The sequence below is a fragment of the Castor canadensis genome, chromosome 7, assembly GCF_047511655.1.
Source record: "Castor canadensis chromosome 7, mCasCan1.hap1v2, whole genome shotgun sequence".
Classification (NCBI taxonomy): domain Eukaryota; kingdom Metazoa; phylum Chordata; class Mammalia; order Rodentia; family Castoridae; genus Castor; species Castor canadensis.
In genome coordinates, this window is record NC_133392.1 from 123,168,557 (window position 1) to 123,184,104 (window position 15,548).

At 33.8% G+C, this 15,548-nt stretch overlaps 1 protein-coding gene and 1 long non-coding RNA gene across 4 annotated transcripts in view; both read left to right on the plus strand.

Annotated features, from left to right (window-relative positions):
• The window catches only part of LOC141424947 (uncharacterized), a 37,667-nt gene extending 36,161 nt beyond the window's left edge, over nt 1-1,506 (plus strand). The window contains exon 2 of the long non-coding RNA XR_012449918.1: nt 936-1,506. This is a non-coding gene — a long non-coding RNA (uncharacterized lncRNA). The remainder of the gene's footprint in view (nt 1-935) is intronic.
• The window catches only part of Faf1 (Fas associated factor 1), a 410,583-nt gene that overhangs the window by 260,687 nt on the left and 134,348 nt on the right, over nt 1-15,548 (plus strand). For all 3 annotated transcript variants that reach the window (XM_074080173.1, XM_074080176.1, XM_074080174.1), the window contains one exon: nt 8,727-8,822. In XM_074080173.1, the coding sequence (XP_073936274.1) occupies nt 8,727-8,822 (96 nt within the window). The remainder of the gene's footprint in view (nt 1-8,726; nt 8,823-15,548) is intronic.

Below are 15,548 nucleotides of genomic sequence, written 5' to 3' on the forward strand. Positions count from 1 at the left end.
GTTATCCGGATATTTTCTTTTAATGTTTGTAAAGAAAGCATTGCATACTTTTATAATTATATAAGAAACATTGAAAGGATTATAACATTTCATAAAATAAAGTGCTTTTTGGCTTCTTGGTTATTTCAAATAATTGCCATTATTATTCATGAAAATAGTTACATTTGTACACATTGCATAGTTAAAGTGTTCACAACTAGGGCAGGGTGTGGTGATGGCACATGTGTAATCACAGCTACTTAAGAGGGGGATTATGGTTTGAGTCCAGCCCAGGCAGGAAGTTAAGACCCTATCTCAAAAACAAGGTGGGACAGGCATGGTGGTACACTCATGTATCCCATCTTTTTGGGAAACAGAGGTAGGAGGAATACCATTCCAATGCCAGGCCAGGTAAAGTTACTTTGAGATCCTATCTGGGGAAAAAAAAGAAAAGGAATTTACAAGTTTTTGTTCTAAAGATCTCTTTGTACTTTAAAAGAAGCCGGGTGTCAGTGGTTTATACCTGTAATCCACAATCAAGAGGCAGAGATCAGGAGGATCCAGGTTTGAAGCCAGCCCAGGTAAATAGTTTGCTATCTTGAAAAAAACCCATCACGAAAAAAGGTCTGGTGGAGTGGGTCAAGGTATAGGCCCTGAGTTCCCCAGTACCATAAAAAAACAAAACAAAAATAAAGGAAATCATCAAAGATCCCAAAGAGCTTTGGTTTATGTGGATTATATACATTGATGCTTACCATTTTAAAAATTAATATTTGAAGAAAAAGTTCAACATTTAATTAAGGTAATAAATCAATTCTATATTAATATACCTGGCATTTTATGAAAACTGTATTTTCTAAAATTTTAGTGAGTGACATTGCTTTTAAACTTTTGCAAATCTCCTTAATATCTGGCTTAATAGGTGACAGCTGGATTCCTATATCTTTCTTCTTTAGCATTCATCCTGTAATATATTGTTTTCATGGAACTATATGACGAAAAACTGCCTTCACACAGATCTGGAGTTGGAAAATGGAGGAGTATTTTAATAATCTTTCCAGCTACTTGAGGATGTTCTTGATACTAAACTAAAACTTGACAAGTAGTAGTTTCCTGAAGGTTAGTTTCAATGTGAAACTGAAGCTGTATGAGTATGTTTTTATTTTTTACTTTGTTATTGCAAGAACCATTGGTCTGTCTTGCACTTTGAATAGATCCTTCATCTGTGCATAATTTTATAGCATCATTATTGTTTCTTTGAGGCATATTGGCCAAGTTATGCAAGCTTTCTAATTGTTAACAAATTTCATTATGTGATATAAAAATAGTGACTGTTAATGTTAACACTGATAGCATTGTAAAAGTTTTTAAGCAGTGAGAAGCTATCAAGCTTATAATGGTTGATAGTTTTCCAAATTTAAAATTAATATTGAAAAACTCACATTTTTTTCATTATTCTCAGACTTTGTGTTCCTTGAAATAGTGGCTCACTTCATTCATTTTGGAGAAAAAAAAAACCCTGCAAAGTACTGAAATCCAAATAATCATAGTTTTTCTGCCAGTCATGTGTTTAAGTAGTAATAGTGTTCCATGAAAAAAAGTAACTGGTTAAGCACATAACCCAAGCAATTGCACAAGTGTTTTTTCCTCAGTACAACCATAATACATTGGTGCTCAGCAGGAATCTTTTATGTACACTTCCCATTTGTCACATAGACTATTAAAAGATATCAAGAGTCAAGGTTTAATTAAAGTAATAGTTTTACTGATTCAACAGGGACATCCTTAAATAAAGCTAGGGTTTTTAAACTGAGTATTGGCACTGAAAATTTTTAACATAGTTTGATGCCACTATCATGATTTGTGCTACCAGCAGATTTACTTGCCATTATTTTTTACATCAGTGTAAAAACAATGAAAAAGTCAAATGCCATTTAAATATTACGAAATAATTTTGACCCCATGAACCTCCTAAAATTATCTCAAGAATCCTATGTCTATAGATCATACTTGAAAATAATTGGCATGATAGTATCTTCCTAGTACAGTACTGAATACTTTATATAAGAAGAAAAGGAAAAGCTTCAAGTGAGTGTCCACTCACTGATGGAATATCTACTGTGTGGCAAGTATATTCTCATTTTAAGTCATTCTAACAGTCATCTTTACAGAAGAAGATTCAAAAGTTTGAGATGTAAAATATTCATTGGAGTGAGTCATAGAAGTAAATTTGAACACAAGACTTTCTGACTTTAAAAATCCATTCCTGATTTGATCACTGAATACTGGGTGTGGTTGTGAAATATCACATAGTACCCAATTTGTGTGTACAATTTAATACATGATGATTGCCAGGCATGGTGGCTCACTCCTACATCCTAGGTACTCAGGAGGTGGCATGTTCCTGTCATTCTAGCTACACAGGAAGTGTAAATAGGGGGGTTATCATCCAGGCTACCACAGGCAAAAAAAAGAAAGGAAGGAAGGAAGGAAAGAAGGAGGGAAGAAGGGAGGAAGGAAGAAAGAAAGAAAGAAAGACCATACCTGAAAAATAGCTAAAATAAAAGGACTAGGGGCATGGCCCAAGTGTTACCGTGCCTGCTTAGCAACCTTGAGGCCCTGAGTTCAAACTCTAGTACTGCTAGAAAGAAAAAAGCTACACTCAGCCATCACCTGTTAATAAATAGAGATTTTTTGGCAATCAACAATTTAGTGCTTGCCTTTTCTTTGAATTACTGAACAGAGAAAATTTACTTGTTGGCTATTTTTCCTCATGTCTAATTTACAATTTTTTTTTTTGATGGCACTGGGGCTCAAACTCAGGGCCTTCTGCTTGCTAGGCAGGTGCTCAACCACTTGATCCACTGTACCAGCCTTCATGTCTAATTTAGAAGTGATTTGCCATTCTTACATTTCAATCATTAGTAGTAGACAAGAACAATCAGATATAATCTTACCTCCTGTAGCTATTTGTGCCTAAACAATGTGGCTTTATTTTTGAAATATAAATGCTCTAAGATAGTCCCTTTTGCAAAACAAGAGAGTTGTTTAAACAGCTTAAACATATAAACTTTTTTTATTGATACAGTGTAATTTATACTTACTTATCTAACTAGAAATACATACTTCAAATAATAATAATATATAAAGTAATGTTAACTTACTAATACCACTTTAGTAGTAGTTCATGAAGTAATTTTATCTGAATTTTGTATGTTTTTTTGTATGTAAGCATCATTAGCAGCACTAGACACATTTTGTAGTGTGCCTTCACACTAAGTTGTTTGAGATTCAACACCATTTTGAACCAATGTATCATACTCTTATTATACATTTTATCTGAAGCCATAAGTACTCATTCACTACATAATAAAAAGTAATGTTTGTTGAGCATTTACTGTATTCTAGGTATTTTTTTATTGCTCTACACATGTTAGTTCAACCTTATCTCTACCTTAGTGGTAAAGTACTAACCTAATACTATCCCTATTTATATATCATTAGGTCAAACATTTTCTCATTTGATTGTTTCATTTATCCTAGTGGATGTTATTATATTCATCATCCTACCAAGACATTTTTCATAGTATCCTTCTTTTTTTTTTTTTTTTTTTGCGGTACTGGGACTTGAACTTAGGGCCTACACCTTTAGCTAGTCCACCAACCCTTCTTTGTGAAGGATTTTTTCGAGATAGGATCTTGCAAACTACTTGGCTTTGAACCACAATTCTCCTGATCTCTGCCTCCTGCATAGGGGGTTATAGGCATGAGCCACTGGTACCTGGCTTTTCTGGTATCTTTTATAGCTTCTTGTAAAGGGCTTTCAGTGCTTGTGGTTGTAAGGTCAGATATATAGGAATAATCATAAAATTGATAATAAAGATTCTTCTTTATTAACCAGTTCTTCTGTGTGAACACTATGAGCACCTGAAACATCATTGGCTAAGTTATTGTAGATAATTTCTTTCCCAAAAAAGTGCATTGTAGTTCAAATTAAGTATTTGAGGGAGCACTCTACAATAGGGGAACTTCTATAAATAACCAAATATAAAGCAGCCTACACTCTTCTCTGATAGATTATTTTGAGTAAACTTAATTTTATATTTTGTTATATTTTTGGCTTTAAGTATCTTCCGGCAGTTTTTAATTCTGCAACTCCCAAAATTTTAATTTTTTTATGATTTTAATAAGTTACTACTGGTATGTAATTACCATGTATTTTAGAACCCCTTATTTTAATCTCAGAGGCATTTTTCTTGTTTCATTCAACTATATGGATTCTCTAATAATTGTCTTAATGACAAACTTAGGAGAGACTACATAGACTCAGTTTCTGTTCTCATAGACCTTACAATGTAAAGCTGGATTTACAGTGTTTGTTTTTGTCCTCTCTTCCTTTGAGTTGCAAATGCTGTCTGTATCTTATTTGTTACATACTTAGGCTCAGTGTTTATTTCCAGTATAATTTCAGTTTTAAATTTATGATATTCACTCAAATCAGGATCATTCTTTCTGTATCAAGGCTCTATTGAATTTTTTTTCTAGAGATTAACATTTTACAAATTATTGTACCCCAACAGTGTGTTTATGTATGAAAGTTTAACTAAGGAGCTAAAGAATATAAACAACAGTGTGATTGCTAGAGAAAGACTATATATCATGAGATATATATTAATATTTTACTATTTTTGAAACATTAAAGTTTTGCTGTGTTTTCATTATCTCTTGGGTTTTGAAGTTCTATTCAGTTTTTTATCCTGAATACTTCATTACCTGTTGACTAATAAATTGATTCACACATATTAATGAGCAGGCAGAAATATATTAATAACTCCTTGTTATGACTAACTCATCTTAGAGCTAGAGAATAATCTTTCAGTAGTTCATGTTATGTGTAACATTTTTGTCCAGGAAAGCATGGAATACAGGATAACTATATTGGATTAGGATTAAGTTACAATCATTTCTTATACAAAAGGTTGGTATGTCATAGTCTTTAAAGATTATAAATGCTAAAAGTTTACTTTTTCCCATTTGACAAAACATTTATTGAGTCATCTTTTTATATAAACACTGAGCTAGGTACCAGAAGATACAGTGAGATGGAAATGAGACATGCAAAATAGTTAGAATACAAATATTAAAAGATACAAATACAGGACTGTGTAAGAACAGAAGAGAGAGGCGTTGCTTCTGTGAGCTGTCTCTTCATGTTGCCCTCCCCCACCGTTGACTCAGGATTCAAACATAGTAGGTTATGTCGTTGAAGGGCATAGAAATTTGCTTTTATAGGCTTAATTAACTGGTGAGATTTTAGGAATGAAAGTTCTACTCCTTCTACTAACCTCTGGACATCTAGTAGATGTCCAGAAGATTTTTCCACCAAATGTTCAGCATTTATTAAACAGTTTCAAATTGCATCATAAAATAAAAGAATCTTGACTTAATTTTACTTTGCTCTTGTGAAACTATTTGAATCTTTGCATATGTGGTTAATGGGAAATCAAAAAATTACAATGTAATGTGACCAGGAGAAAAAATAAGTAAAGCCATGAAACAGATTTTGAAAATATATCACAATTCTTCATTCTAATTAGTTAAAGCAATTTTGTCTGGGTTCAATCCCCAGTACTACCAAAAAAAAATCAGTCTTGTGTTTGAAAGATTACCATAATACAGAGCTTAATTAATTATGATAATATATATCTACATTTTTTAAAGGCATTCTTCTTCAGCTATAAAGTCAAACAAATCTTCAACCCCATTTTACTTTTTCAAATTTGTTGCCAAATAAATACCCCAGCATAACAGTGTCAACACATTACAATTACATAAGCATTAAATTTCACATGTTATCTCATTAAATTTTCTTAACAACTCTCTGAGGAATGTGGAACAGATTTTATTACCCTGTTTTGTAAATTAAGGACAGGCTATATTATACCATTTTCTAAGTAAGAAAACTTTAGTATAAAAACTCTTAAGTCTGCCTGTAGTTTTTGCACAAATGAGTGATTTAGCCATACTGGAACCTCAGCTCTCTTAACTTCATGTCCCTTTTGTAAGTTTAAGTTATTTCCCTTAGCTTCTTTAAGTCATTTTCTGGGTAATTATTGTCCATTCCAAGGGACCCATAGCATTACAGACACTGCTTGGTAGAGATATAACCACATCTTTACTAAGTTATATTTCTTCCTCTATATCTGCTTCTATATGCATTTCATCTCCCCACCTGTTTCCTTAAGACAGACATTGTGCCTTACATTTAATAAGTGATGGGCAAATAAAAACTCAGAAATTCCTGATCCTTTAATTTCCTCTGCACATTGTAATTAGTAGGATCTAAAAGAAGGAGTGATGCAGAATTTTCTTGGGCAGTTGTAGATAAAGGAGAAAGTGCTACTGTCTTTTCTCCTATCTTCAGTAATTATTAGTGGGAAAGGTTAGTGTTGGTGACTATGGAGGCAAGCCCATTGAGGAACCCACTTTATACTTTTAGTGAGTGCTTTTCTCCAGCTTCTCCAAAAAAGTGTCCTTCCCTTTTAAGTTATGCGTGATTGGGCTGTGTACAAAGGCAGCCACAGTACAATAGAAATTAATCACCATGCCTGTTCTCCAAGAGGTAAAAATGATGATCATTGACATGATATCAACTCTTCTGCTAATTACAAAAGTTGGAAAACCTGCTTTTACTTATCATATCACATTTAGCCCTTTGAAATGTCCAGTGAGGTGGTCAGGGCAGAGGTTACTCACCTCAGTCAGTAAATAAGAAATCTCTTACCTAGAAAAGAGAAATGACTTTCCTAAGATCAGGAGGCATGGCAGCGCTTGTATCAAGGTCCTTTCCATTGTACTGTATTCCATTTGATTGTCAGTGACATTTACAACCATTACTACTTCATTACCAGAAGATTTCAGAGTAGCAGAGAAGGACTTTTTCAAAATGAAAAATACTGTGGAGGTAATGTGACTTGAAATTTAGTTTATGATTCTTATCTAATTTAGCTTTGGTTTTATTTGTTTTGAAAGGAAATAAGTTGATCTAATTGTAACAGTTATGTTGATGCATTTGATTGAAGAAAAGTGACCAGAATTGAGCTTTTAAAATAATTAATCAGGTCTTCTAGCCTTTGTGAAGTATAATGCCAAAACATTTCATTGCAAAACAAGCAAACAGACATTTCTAACCAGAGTAAAAGAAAAAAATAATCAAACACCTTATTTCTATCATCACAATCTATATGTCAGCATACATCTCATATGATTTTTGGAAATACTTGGATATTTATGTGAAATTTATGTTGCCCATTCCAATATTTGTCTTAAGATAATTAGCTTAATTAAATACATGTTTGAATTATTGTTGTACCTAACCCATTATTGTGATCCTCTTTATGAATTTACAGATATTTGGATATCTTCATATATCAGATAATTTACACCTCCCCAAAAGTTACTAAAGGATGTTTTCATATGCTGGAGGATACCCCATTTTATTTCTAATAATAAAAGAAATATTTTCTTTGTATTATCATTACATTAAATTTGTATATGTGCAATTTTATTTACACAAGAAAAATACCCTCTTTGGCTATTTATGTTATTGCTGTTGTTTTTATGGTGCTAGTGTTAAACTAGCAAGGGCCCACCCCTTGGTTCAACACTAAATATGCACTTGGTTCCTCCTAAGTATGCACTCTACCAAGATACTCCACCTCATTAATTGTTTAAAAAGCACAAAACTGCACTATTTCTGGTCATTTTTATTCAATAATAGGTATCAACGTATTACATTTACATTAAATTGTTGGCAAATAATGTTTCTTGTTTTAGATGGTTTTTTTAATTGTACTTTTGTATTTTCTTTATAAGGCATACTAATTCTGAAACACATAAAAATTTTAAAGTATCAGTAATTAGATCCTTTAAGAAGAAATCAACTGATATTTACAAATCTCAAACTTCAGTCATGTTTTCCCAAATGTAATTTAGATATCAAAATCATTATTTAATATTTGGCCTACTATACGATTCAGTGACATAAACGTATATGGCCTTGTTTTGGCTACATGAGGCAAATTGTTTGGGTAGTGTTTTAGATCATAATGGTAATAAAGACTGTAAACTGAATGCCAGGTATTACGCTAAGTTCTTTACATGTATTATAGATTCATAAGCTTTAATATTGTCCAAAATTGCATATTAATAATGATTAAAGCATAAGCAACATTGTAACAATGTGCTAAAATTAAAAACAAATGCAAAATGACTTTAGCAAATACTCTTCACGATACCTTTTACTCCCCTGAGAGTTAGAAAACTGAGGTATTATTCTACTAATCAGAAAATTGCAGACACACTGAGAGCGAAAGTATGTATGTTTTACTTACTACTGCCTTATTTTTTACTTACTTACTTTCTGGAGTCCCAATCTGTTTTCTAATGAAAACAGCTTTGATTACCATGATACATTTTTCCCCCCTAGTTCTGGGATTTGAAATAAAGGCCTTGAGCTTGTTAGGCAGGCCCTCTACCACTTGAGTCATGCCCCCCCAACCAATCATATCTTGAATGTGGAAAATTTTTTATTTCAAAGCTTTCTTGGTGATGTAAGCTTTCTACTAGAGTAAGCTTTCTAACTAGCTTTTAAAATAATGAAAAGGATACAAAATATCTGAAGAGCAAAATAATTTTGTGAAATATAGACACATTTTCTTTAAAATTATGAATTCTGCTTTCTGCAGATGTGTCTTGCTGAATCAGGGCTCTCTTATCCCTGCCATCGACTTACTGTGGGAAGAAGAGCTTTACCTGCACAGACCCCAGAACAGTCAGAAGAGGTAAGCCTGTTTGCCAGCTTTTCTTTTTGCTTTTTTTAAAAACACTTTTATTAATATGTGATAGTTACACAGAAGGTCTCATTGTGACATTTCCATATATACATATTTTATACTCCACATTGGTTCATCCCTTCCATTATTCTTCCTCTTACTGCATTCCCCTTCTTAGAATAACTTCAGCAGGTTTCGGTGTTTTATATTCAAACATGTTTTCACCCTCCTTTACTCTCTTCATCACCCCTCCCCTTGCCATCAGTGCCCTCCCCTTAACATCACCTGTTTTACATTCTTGTCCTTCATTGTTTGTTTGTTCCTTGTTCAGTGAGGATTTTGCCTTGGTATTTTACCTATAAATATATTGTACTTAAATCAGTCTAACCCTCTCTCTCTACTGCTCTTCCTCCCCTTTTTCCCCTCCACTTTATTATTTAACATTTGTCAGTGTGCTTCTTTTATGTATTGTTCCTACACAGATGTGATGTATTTCATTATTATTCAGTCTTTATCATTCCTTTGTTTTTTTCTTCCTCCCTTAGTCTCCTCTAACAGTCCCACTTTTAGAAATACGTTCTCTATATATTTCTATGTATAAATGATAATGCTTGTATTTGTATTGGATCTATCTTCAACATATGCGTGAAAACATGTAATCTTTGTCTTTCTGAACCTGGCTAACTGTACTTAAAATGATATTCTCCAGTTCCATCCATTTATCTGTGAACAACAAAATTTCATTCTTCTATATGGCTGAATAAAATTCCATTGTATATAAATACTACATTTTCTTAAGCCATTCTTCAGTTGTAGGGCATCTGGGCTGTTTCCATAGCTTGGATATTGTGAATAATGCTGCAGTAAACCTGGATGTGCACATGTCTTTTGTTGTAAACTTAGATTCCTTTGGGTATCTCCCTAGGTATAGTATTGATATGGTAGTTCTATTTTTAGTTTTTTGAGAAGCCTCCATACTGTTTTCTGTAATGGTTGTACTAACTTACATTCCCACCAGTAGTATATGAGGGTTCCTTTTTCCCTCATCCTAGCCAGCATTTGTTACTGTTTGTGTTCTTGATGAGTGAGGTAGAATGTTAATGTGATTTTGATTTGCATTTCCTTTATGGTCAGGGATGTTGAGCATTTCTTTATGTGTTTTTTGGCCATTTGTACTTCTTCCTTTGGAAAGTTCTGTTAGTTCATTTGCCTATTTCTTCATTTAGATATTGATTCTTTGGAGTTTAGTTTTTTGAGCTCCCTGGTTTTTAATTCCTCATCAGATATACAGCTGGCAAAGATTTTCTCCCATTCTGTGGGCTGCCTCTTCAGTGTGGTGACTATTTTGCCAGATTTTCATTGAACAGAAGGCCTGTATCCTTCATTCACTTGCCTACTTCCTCTGCTTTTTCTGCCACAGCAATGAATTGGTAAAGTTAGTTTAGCATGAATAAAATCTCAGTAAATTTTTGAAGGCAGACACTTTCCATTACTAATGTACTCCTTCTTGTTCTGTTAGTTTCATGTTTCAACAGACAGAATTGGGGTAGATTGCTTGAAATGATTTTTACTTAAAACTGTCAGGTTAACAATAGTTGCTGGGGTTGGGAGGGTGCTTCTAAGTACATTTATTAGGGTCTTAAAGATTCTTCAGCTCATTGGGTTGGACTTCTTTCTATGAGCCAGATACTGCCTAATATCAGATAACAAAGATGAATAATATTTTCCCTACACCAAGGTACTCAGAGTAGAGGGTGTTATATCAGTAAACTAGTAATGATGGCATAATGCAAAAGAAAAAATGCAACAAGGGTGCTATAGAAACAAAGCAAAGGGGCAAATAAGATTAAATATGTTTGTGTATGTACAGTGCCTCAGTGTGTCTAGGTGGACCAATAGGATATTAAAAGGCAATGTCTTAATTCAGTCCCATGGCTACAGATAGTACTTCTGTTCCCAACTGACATTTTGATTATAAGAGTATGGGAAAGAGAGCCTGGACATTACAATGTATTCATTTTAAAATTATTTAATGGGTTCCTACTAGGTACTATAAGAAGTCATAACCATGATTTTAAGAGAATATATAACATTATAAATACATATGCACCCAACATCTGAACACCTAAATATATAAGGCAAATATTAATAAAATCAAAATAAGAAACAAACTGTAATAAAGTAGCAGCAGACTTCAGTACCTCACTTTCAGCAGCGGATAGACATCTAAGCAGGAAATTGTTAAAGAGACATTGGATTTCCACTATACTTCAGACCAAAATCAACTTAACATGTTAAGAAAAATTATAAAGTACTTCCTTTAGGATATACTCAACTTAATAATCAAAAGGAAAAAAAAAGTGTGTGCTGAGATTGCGAAGATCTACAGTAGGAATGAGTCTTTTTTTCCATAAAACTGTGGAAAAGGAAAAAAGAAATTCATATACCTGTTGCTGTCATACTTCAGAGTGTAAAAGTTATAGCTATGGCACAGAACTGCTAATCCTCTGGTGATCTTGGAACATATCCATCATGGGTAAAGCTGGGGTGGAGGAATGTCTTACTGTACTTTAAACAATCATATTCCAAGAAATTGTATGACCTACAGTAAATGGGTAAGTTCCTAGAAATATATGACCAACCAAGACTGAATCATAAAGAAATGCAAAATCTAGACAGACCAGTAATGAGTAAGAGATTGAACTAGTAAGAAAAAGCTGCCCATGGGGGGAAAAAAAGCCCAGTTCCCAGTGCTTTCACTGTTGAATTCTACCAACATTTATGGAACTAATACCAGTCTTTCTTAACTCTTCTAAAGCCTTGAAGAGGAGAGAATACTTCCAAACTCATTCTACAAGGCCAGCATTATTCTGATACTATGGCACTACAAGCAAAGAAAATTACAAACCAATATCCCTGATGAACATAGATGCAAAAATTCTCAACAAAATACTAGTAAATAAAATTCAACATCTCATTACAAGGATCATTCACCATTATCCAGTGGAATTTATCCCAGAGATAAAAGAATGTTTTTACATACTCAAATCAATAATTATGATACACCTCATTAACAAAATGAAAGCAAAGGACTGATGACATGGCTCAAGTGGTAGAGTATCTGCTAGCAAATGGGAGGCCCCAAGTTCAAATTTTAATACTGACAAACCCCACAAAGGATGAAGACAAAAAATACATGATAATCTCAATAAGTGCTTTTAAAAATCTGGTAAAATGCAATATCCTTTCATGATAAAAGCTTTCACAAATTGGATATAGAAGAAAATTACCTAACCAAGATAAAGGTCAAACATAGCAAACATACAGCTGACATACTCAGTGGTGAAAAGTGGTTAAAATACCCCTCTAAGATTAGGAATAAAATAATGATTTCCCTCTCATTACTTCTATTCACTATGGTACTAGACATCCTAGCCAGAGCATTTAGGCAAGAGAGAGAGACAGAAGTTGTTCAAATAGGAAAGGAAGAAGTAAATTGTCTGTTTGCATGATCTTATACATAGAAAACCCTAAATACTGAAATACTGCAACCCCCCCCCCAAAAATGCTAGAACTAATGAAGTCAGTAAAGCTGCAGGATACAACATTCATAAATCAATAACATTTCTTTTTTTTTCTTTTCATTGTTAAGGATTGAACCCAGAGCCTTGGTTTGCTAAACCAGCACTCTGCTACTTAAGCTATTCTGCCAGTCTTTTTTGTTTTTTTTAATTTTTGTTTTTGTTTTGAGATAGAGTCTCATTAACTCTGTCTGGCTGACCTTGAATCCTGCCACCATTTCCCAAATAGCTGAGATTATAAAGGCACATGCCACCCCACCCAGCTTCAATAACATTTCTATGTAACAACAGTGAACTATCCAAAAAAGAAATTATGAAAGCATCCCATTTATAATAGCAATTATATATGTAATACATACATATGTACATAATGCTTAGGAATAAATTTAACCAAGGTTAGAAATCTGTACACTGAAAACTATAAAACATTGTTGAAAGAAATTGAAGAAGACACAAATAAATGATAAAATATTCCATATTTATGGATTGGAAGAATTAATATTGCTGAAACATCCATACTACTCAAAGTGATCTGCAGAGTCAATATAATCTCTTTCAAAATCCATTGATGTTTTTCCCAGATATAGAAAAGGCAATTCTGAAATTTTTACAGAACTACGAAAGATCTGAAATAGCCAAGAAACTTGAGGAAAAGGAAGCTCAGCCCTGTGGCTCATGCCTTGTAGTAACTTGGGACGTGAAGATTGAGAGGATCACAATTCAAGGCAAAAAAGTTCATGAGACTCTATCTTGACCAATAAAAAGCTAGGCATGGTCATACATGGTTGTTATCCCAGGAAGCATAAATGGGAGGCTCTCCATATAGGCCAGCCTAAGCATAAATGCCTCATGACCCTATCCAAAAAATAACTAAAACACAAATGGCTGGGAGTGTGGCTCAAGTGGTACAGTGCCTGCCAAGCAAGTATGAGGCCTTGAGTTCAAAACCCCAGTACCCAAAAAAACCCCCAAAAAACACTGTTGAACAAAAAGAAATCTAGATATACCACACTACCTGATTTCAAAATATACAAAGCAATTATATTTAAAAAAAAACCTGGTGCTGACATTAAAACACACAATAGACCAGTTGAAAGAATAGGGAGCCCTGAAATGAGCTCATGAATTTATGGGATTCAACTGATTTTCAATAAAGGTGGCAAGGACACACAGTATCTTTGGAATGAAGAATAAAATTGCACATTTATCTCAAACCATGTGCAAAAATAACCAAAAGTGGATTAAAATTTTAAATATAAGACCTGAAACTGTAAAACTATAGAAGACAACATGGTGTGTGTATGTGGGGGGGTTATCTCTATAACATTGGCCCCAATGCTTTATATTTGACCCCAAATGCACACACAACTCATGAAAATAGATACATGGAATTGCACCAAACTAAAAGGCATCTGCTCACCTTTTAAAATTTCTACTAGACCCCAATAGCACCAAGCTGGAAGCCAAACTTTTAACACATTGGCCTTTGGGAGACATTCCTTTTTTGAACTATAGCAGTTACCAAGTGCTGGTGAGGCTGGAGAAAACAGAATCCTTGCACACTGTTGGTAAGAATGTAATTAATGCAGCCATTATGGGAAACTGTGGAAGGTTCTCAAAAACTCTAAAAATAGAATGTCCGTTTGATCTTGCAGTCCTATTTCTAGTATATATCCAAAGCAAATGAAACCATTATACCAAAGAGATATCTGCACTGCCATGTTCATTGCAACATTATTCACTAATGACCGAAGTATTATCAGTGAATGAATGGGTAATGGAAGGAAAAAAGTGTGTGTGTGTGTGTGTGTGTGTGTGTGTGTGTGTGTGTGTGTGTTACTATTCAGCCTTACAAATCAGGGAAATTCTATCATTTGCCTCACAGATTAACCTGGAAAATATGATGCTAAGTCAATAACCATAATAAACACTTCATGATCCTACTCATATGTGGAAACTAAAAAACCAAATTTATCAAAGTAAAGAGTAGAATAGTGGTTTCCAGAGTTTGGAGTGGGTGAGGGAATGAAGAGATGTTGGTTAAAGGGTACAGTTTTCAGTTAGATTGGCACTATCTTTTTTTTTTCCATAACCAAACTTTTTAGAGTGGTCTATACTGGAGGGTTCTACTTCCTTATCTTCTAGTCATATAACTCACAGTTGGTCTCTCCCTACTATGTGACTAAAATTGAATTCAGCTATTAAAGTTAGCTTACCATTTTTATAAGATACTGTGCTATGTTATATATGGCCATTTGGGGTTGATATTAGTGGCATTTTGCAGTTGGAGTGTGTTGCACTTACCCAAAGTCATGTGGAAAATGATACAGTATTCAACCCTGGCTCTTCTGATTATAAATTCAGATTTCTTTGTTTGTTGTTGTTTTCTCATATTACCATTGCCATTTCTTTTTTTTAATCCTCATCCCAGTAAAACTACTTAGCGTTATGCCATCTATTCTCATTCTAAAAAATTTGCCAGACCTTTTTGCAATTCTTTTTCTCAATTCATTTTCTAATCTTCAGCAGTCATTTTTCATCCCTTTTACTGGTTTCTCTTTCTTCAGCAATTGAAAATATAATTATAGGAATATACAAAGATAGAGATACTTTTATAGAGATAATGTAAGTTCTTACCACTATTTTCTTCGTTTTTTTTTTTTCCCCCCGGGTGCTTGAACCAAGGGCCATGTGCAAGGTAGACAAGTGCTCTACCAATGAACTTATTCATTCCTATAACCTCAATGATTATTAACATGCTGATTACTTCCAAATCTAAACCTTTTCTGGACTTAGTTCCTGAGCTCCTGAGAAGGTGTGTATTTGTTTATTTGTTTGTTCGGGTTTTTTTCAACTGTATATGAGATATGTTTACATGGTTGTCCTGCAGTTAGCTCAGATTTATTCTATCTGAAAACTGGCCTTAATATCTTCCTTTACTAGCGTTGGTCTTCTCTGCCCACTATTACCAAAGTAGAAATCTTGGTGCCATGTTTTCCTTTTTCACTTTTTTTATTCCCAAGTCTCCTTGGTCAGCAGTTCTGAAAGTGCATTTTAATTTTGTCATCTTCAGTTAATTTACACTGCTACTGCTCAAGTAGTCTCTTGGATTCTCTCCCTTGGAAATCTGAAATAGGTCACCCCTCTCATGTCT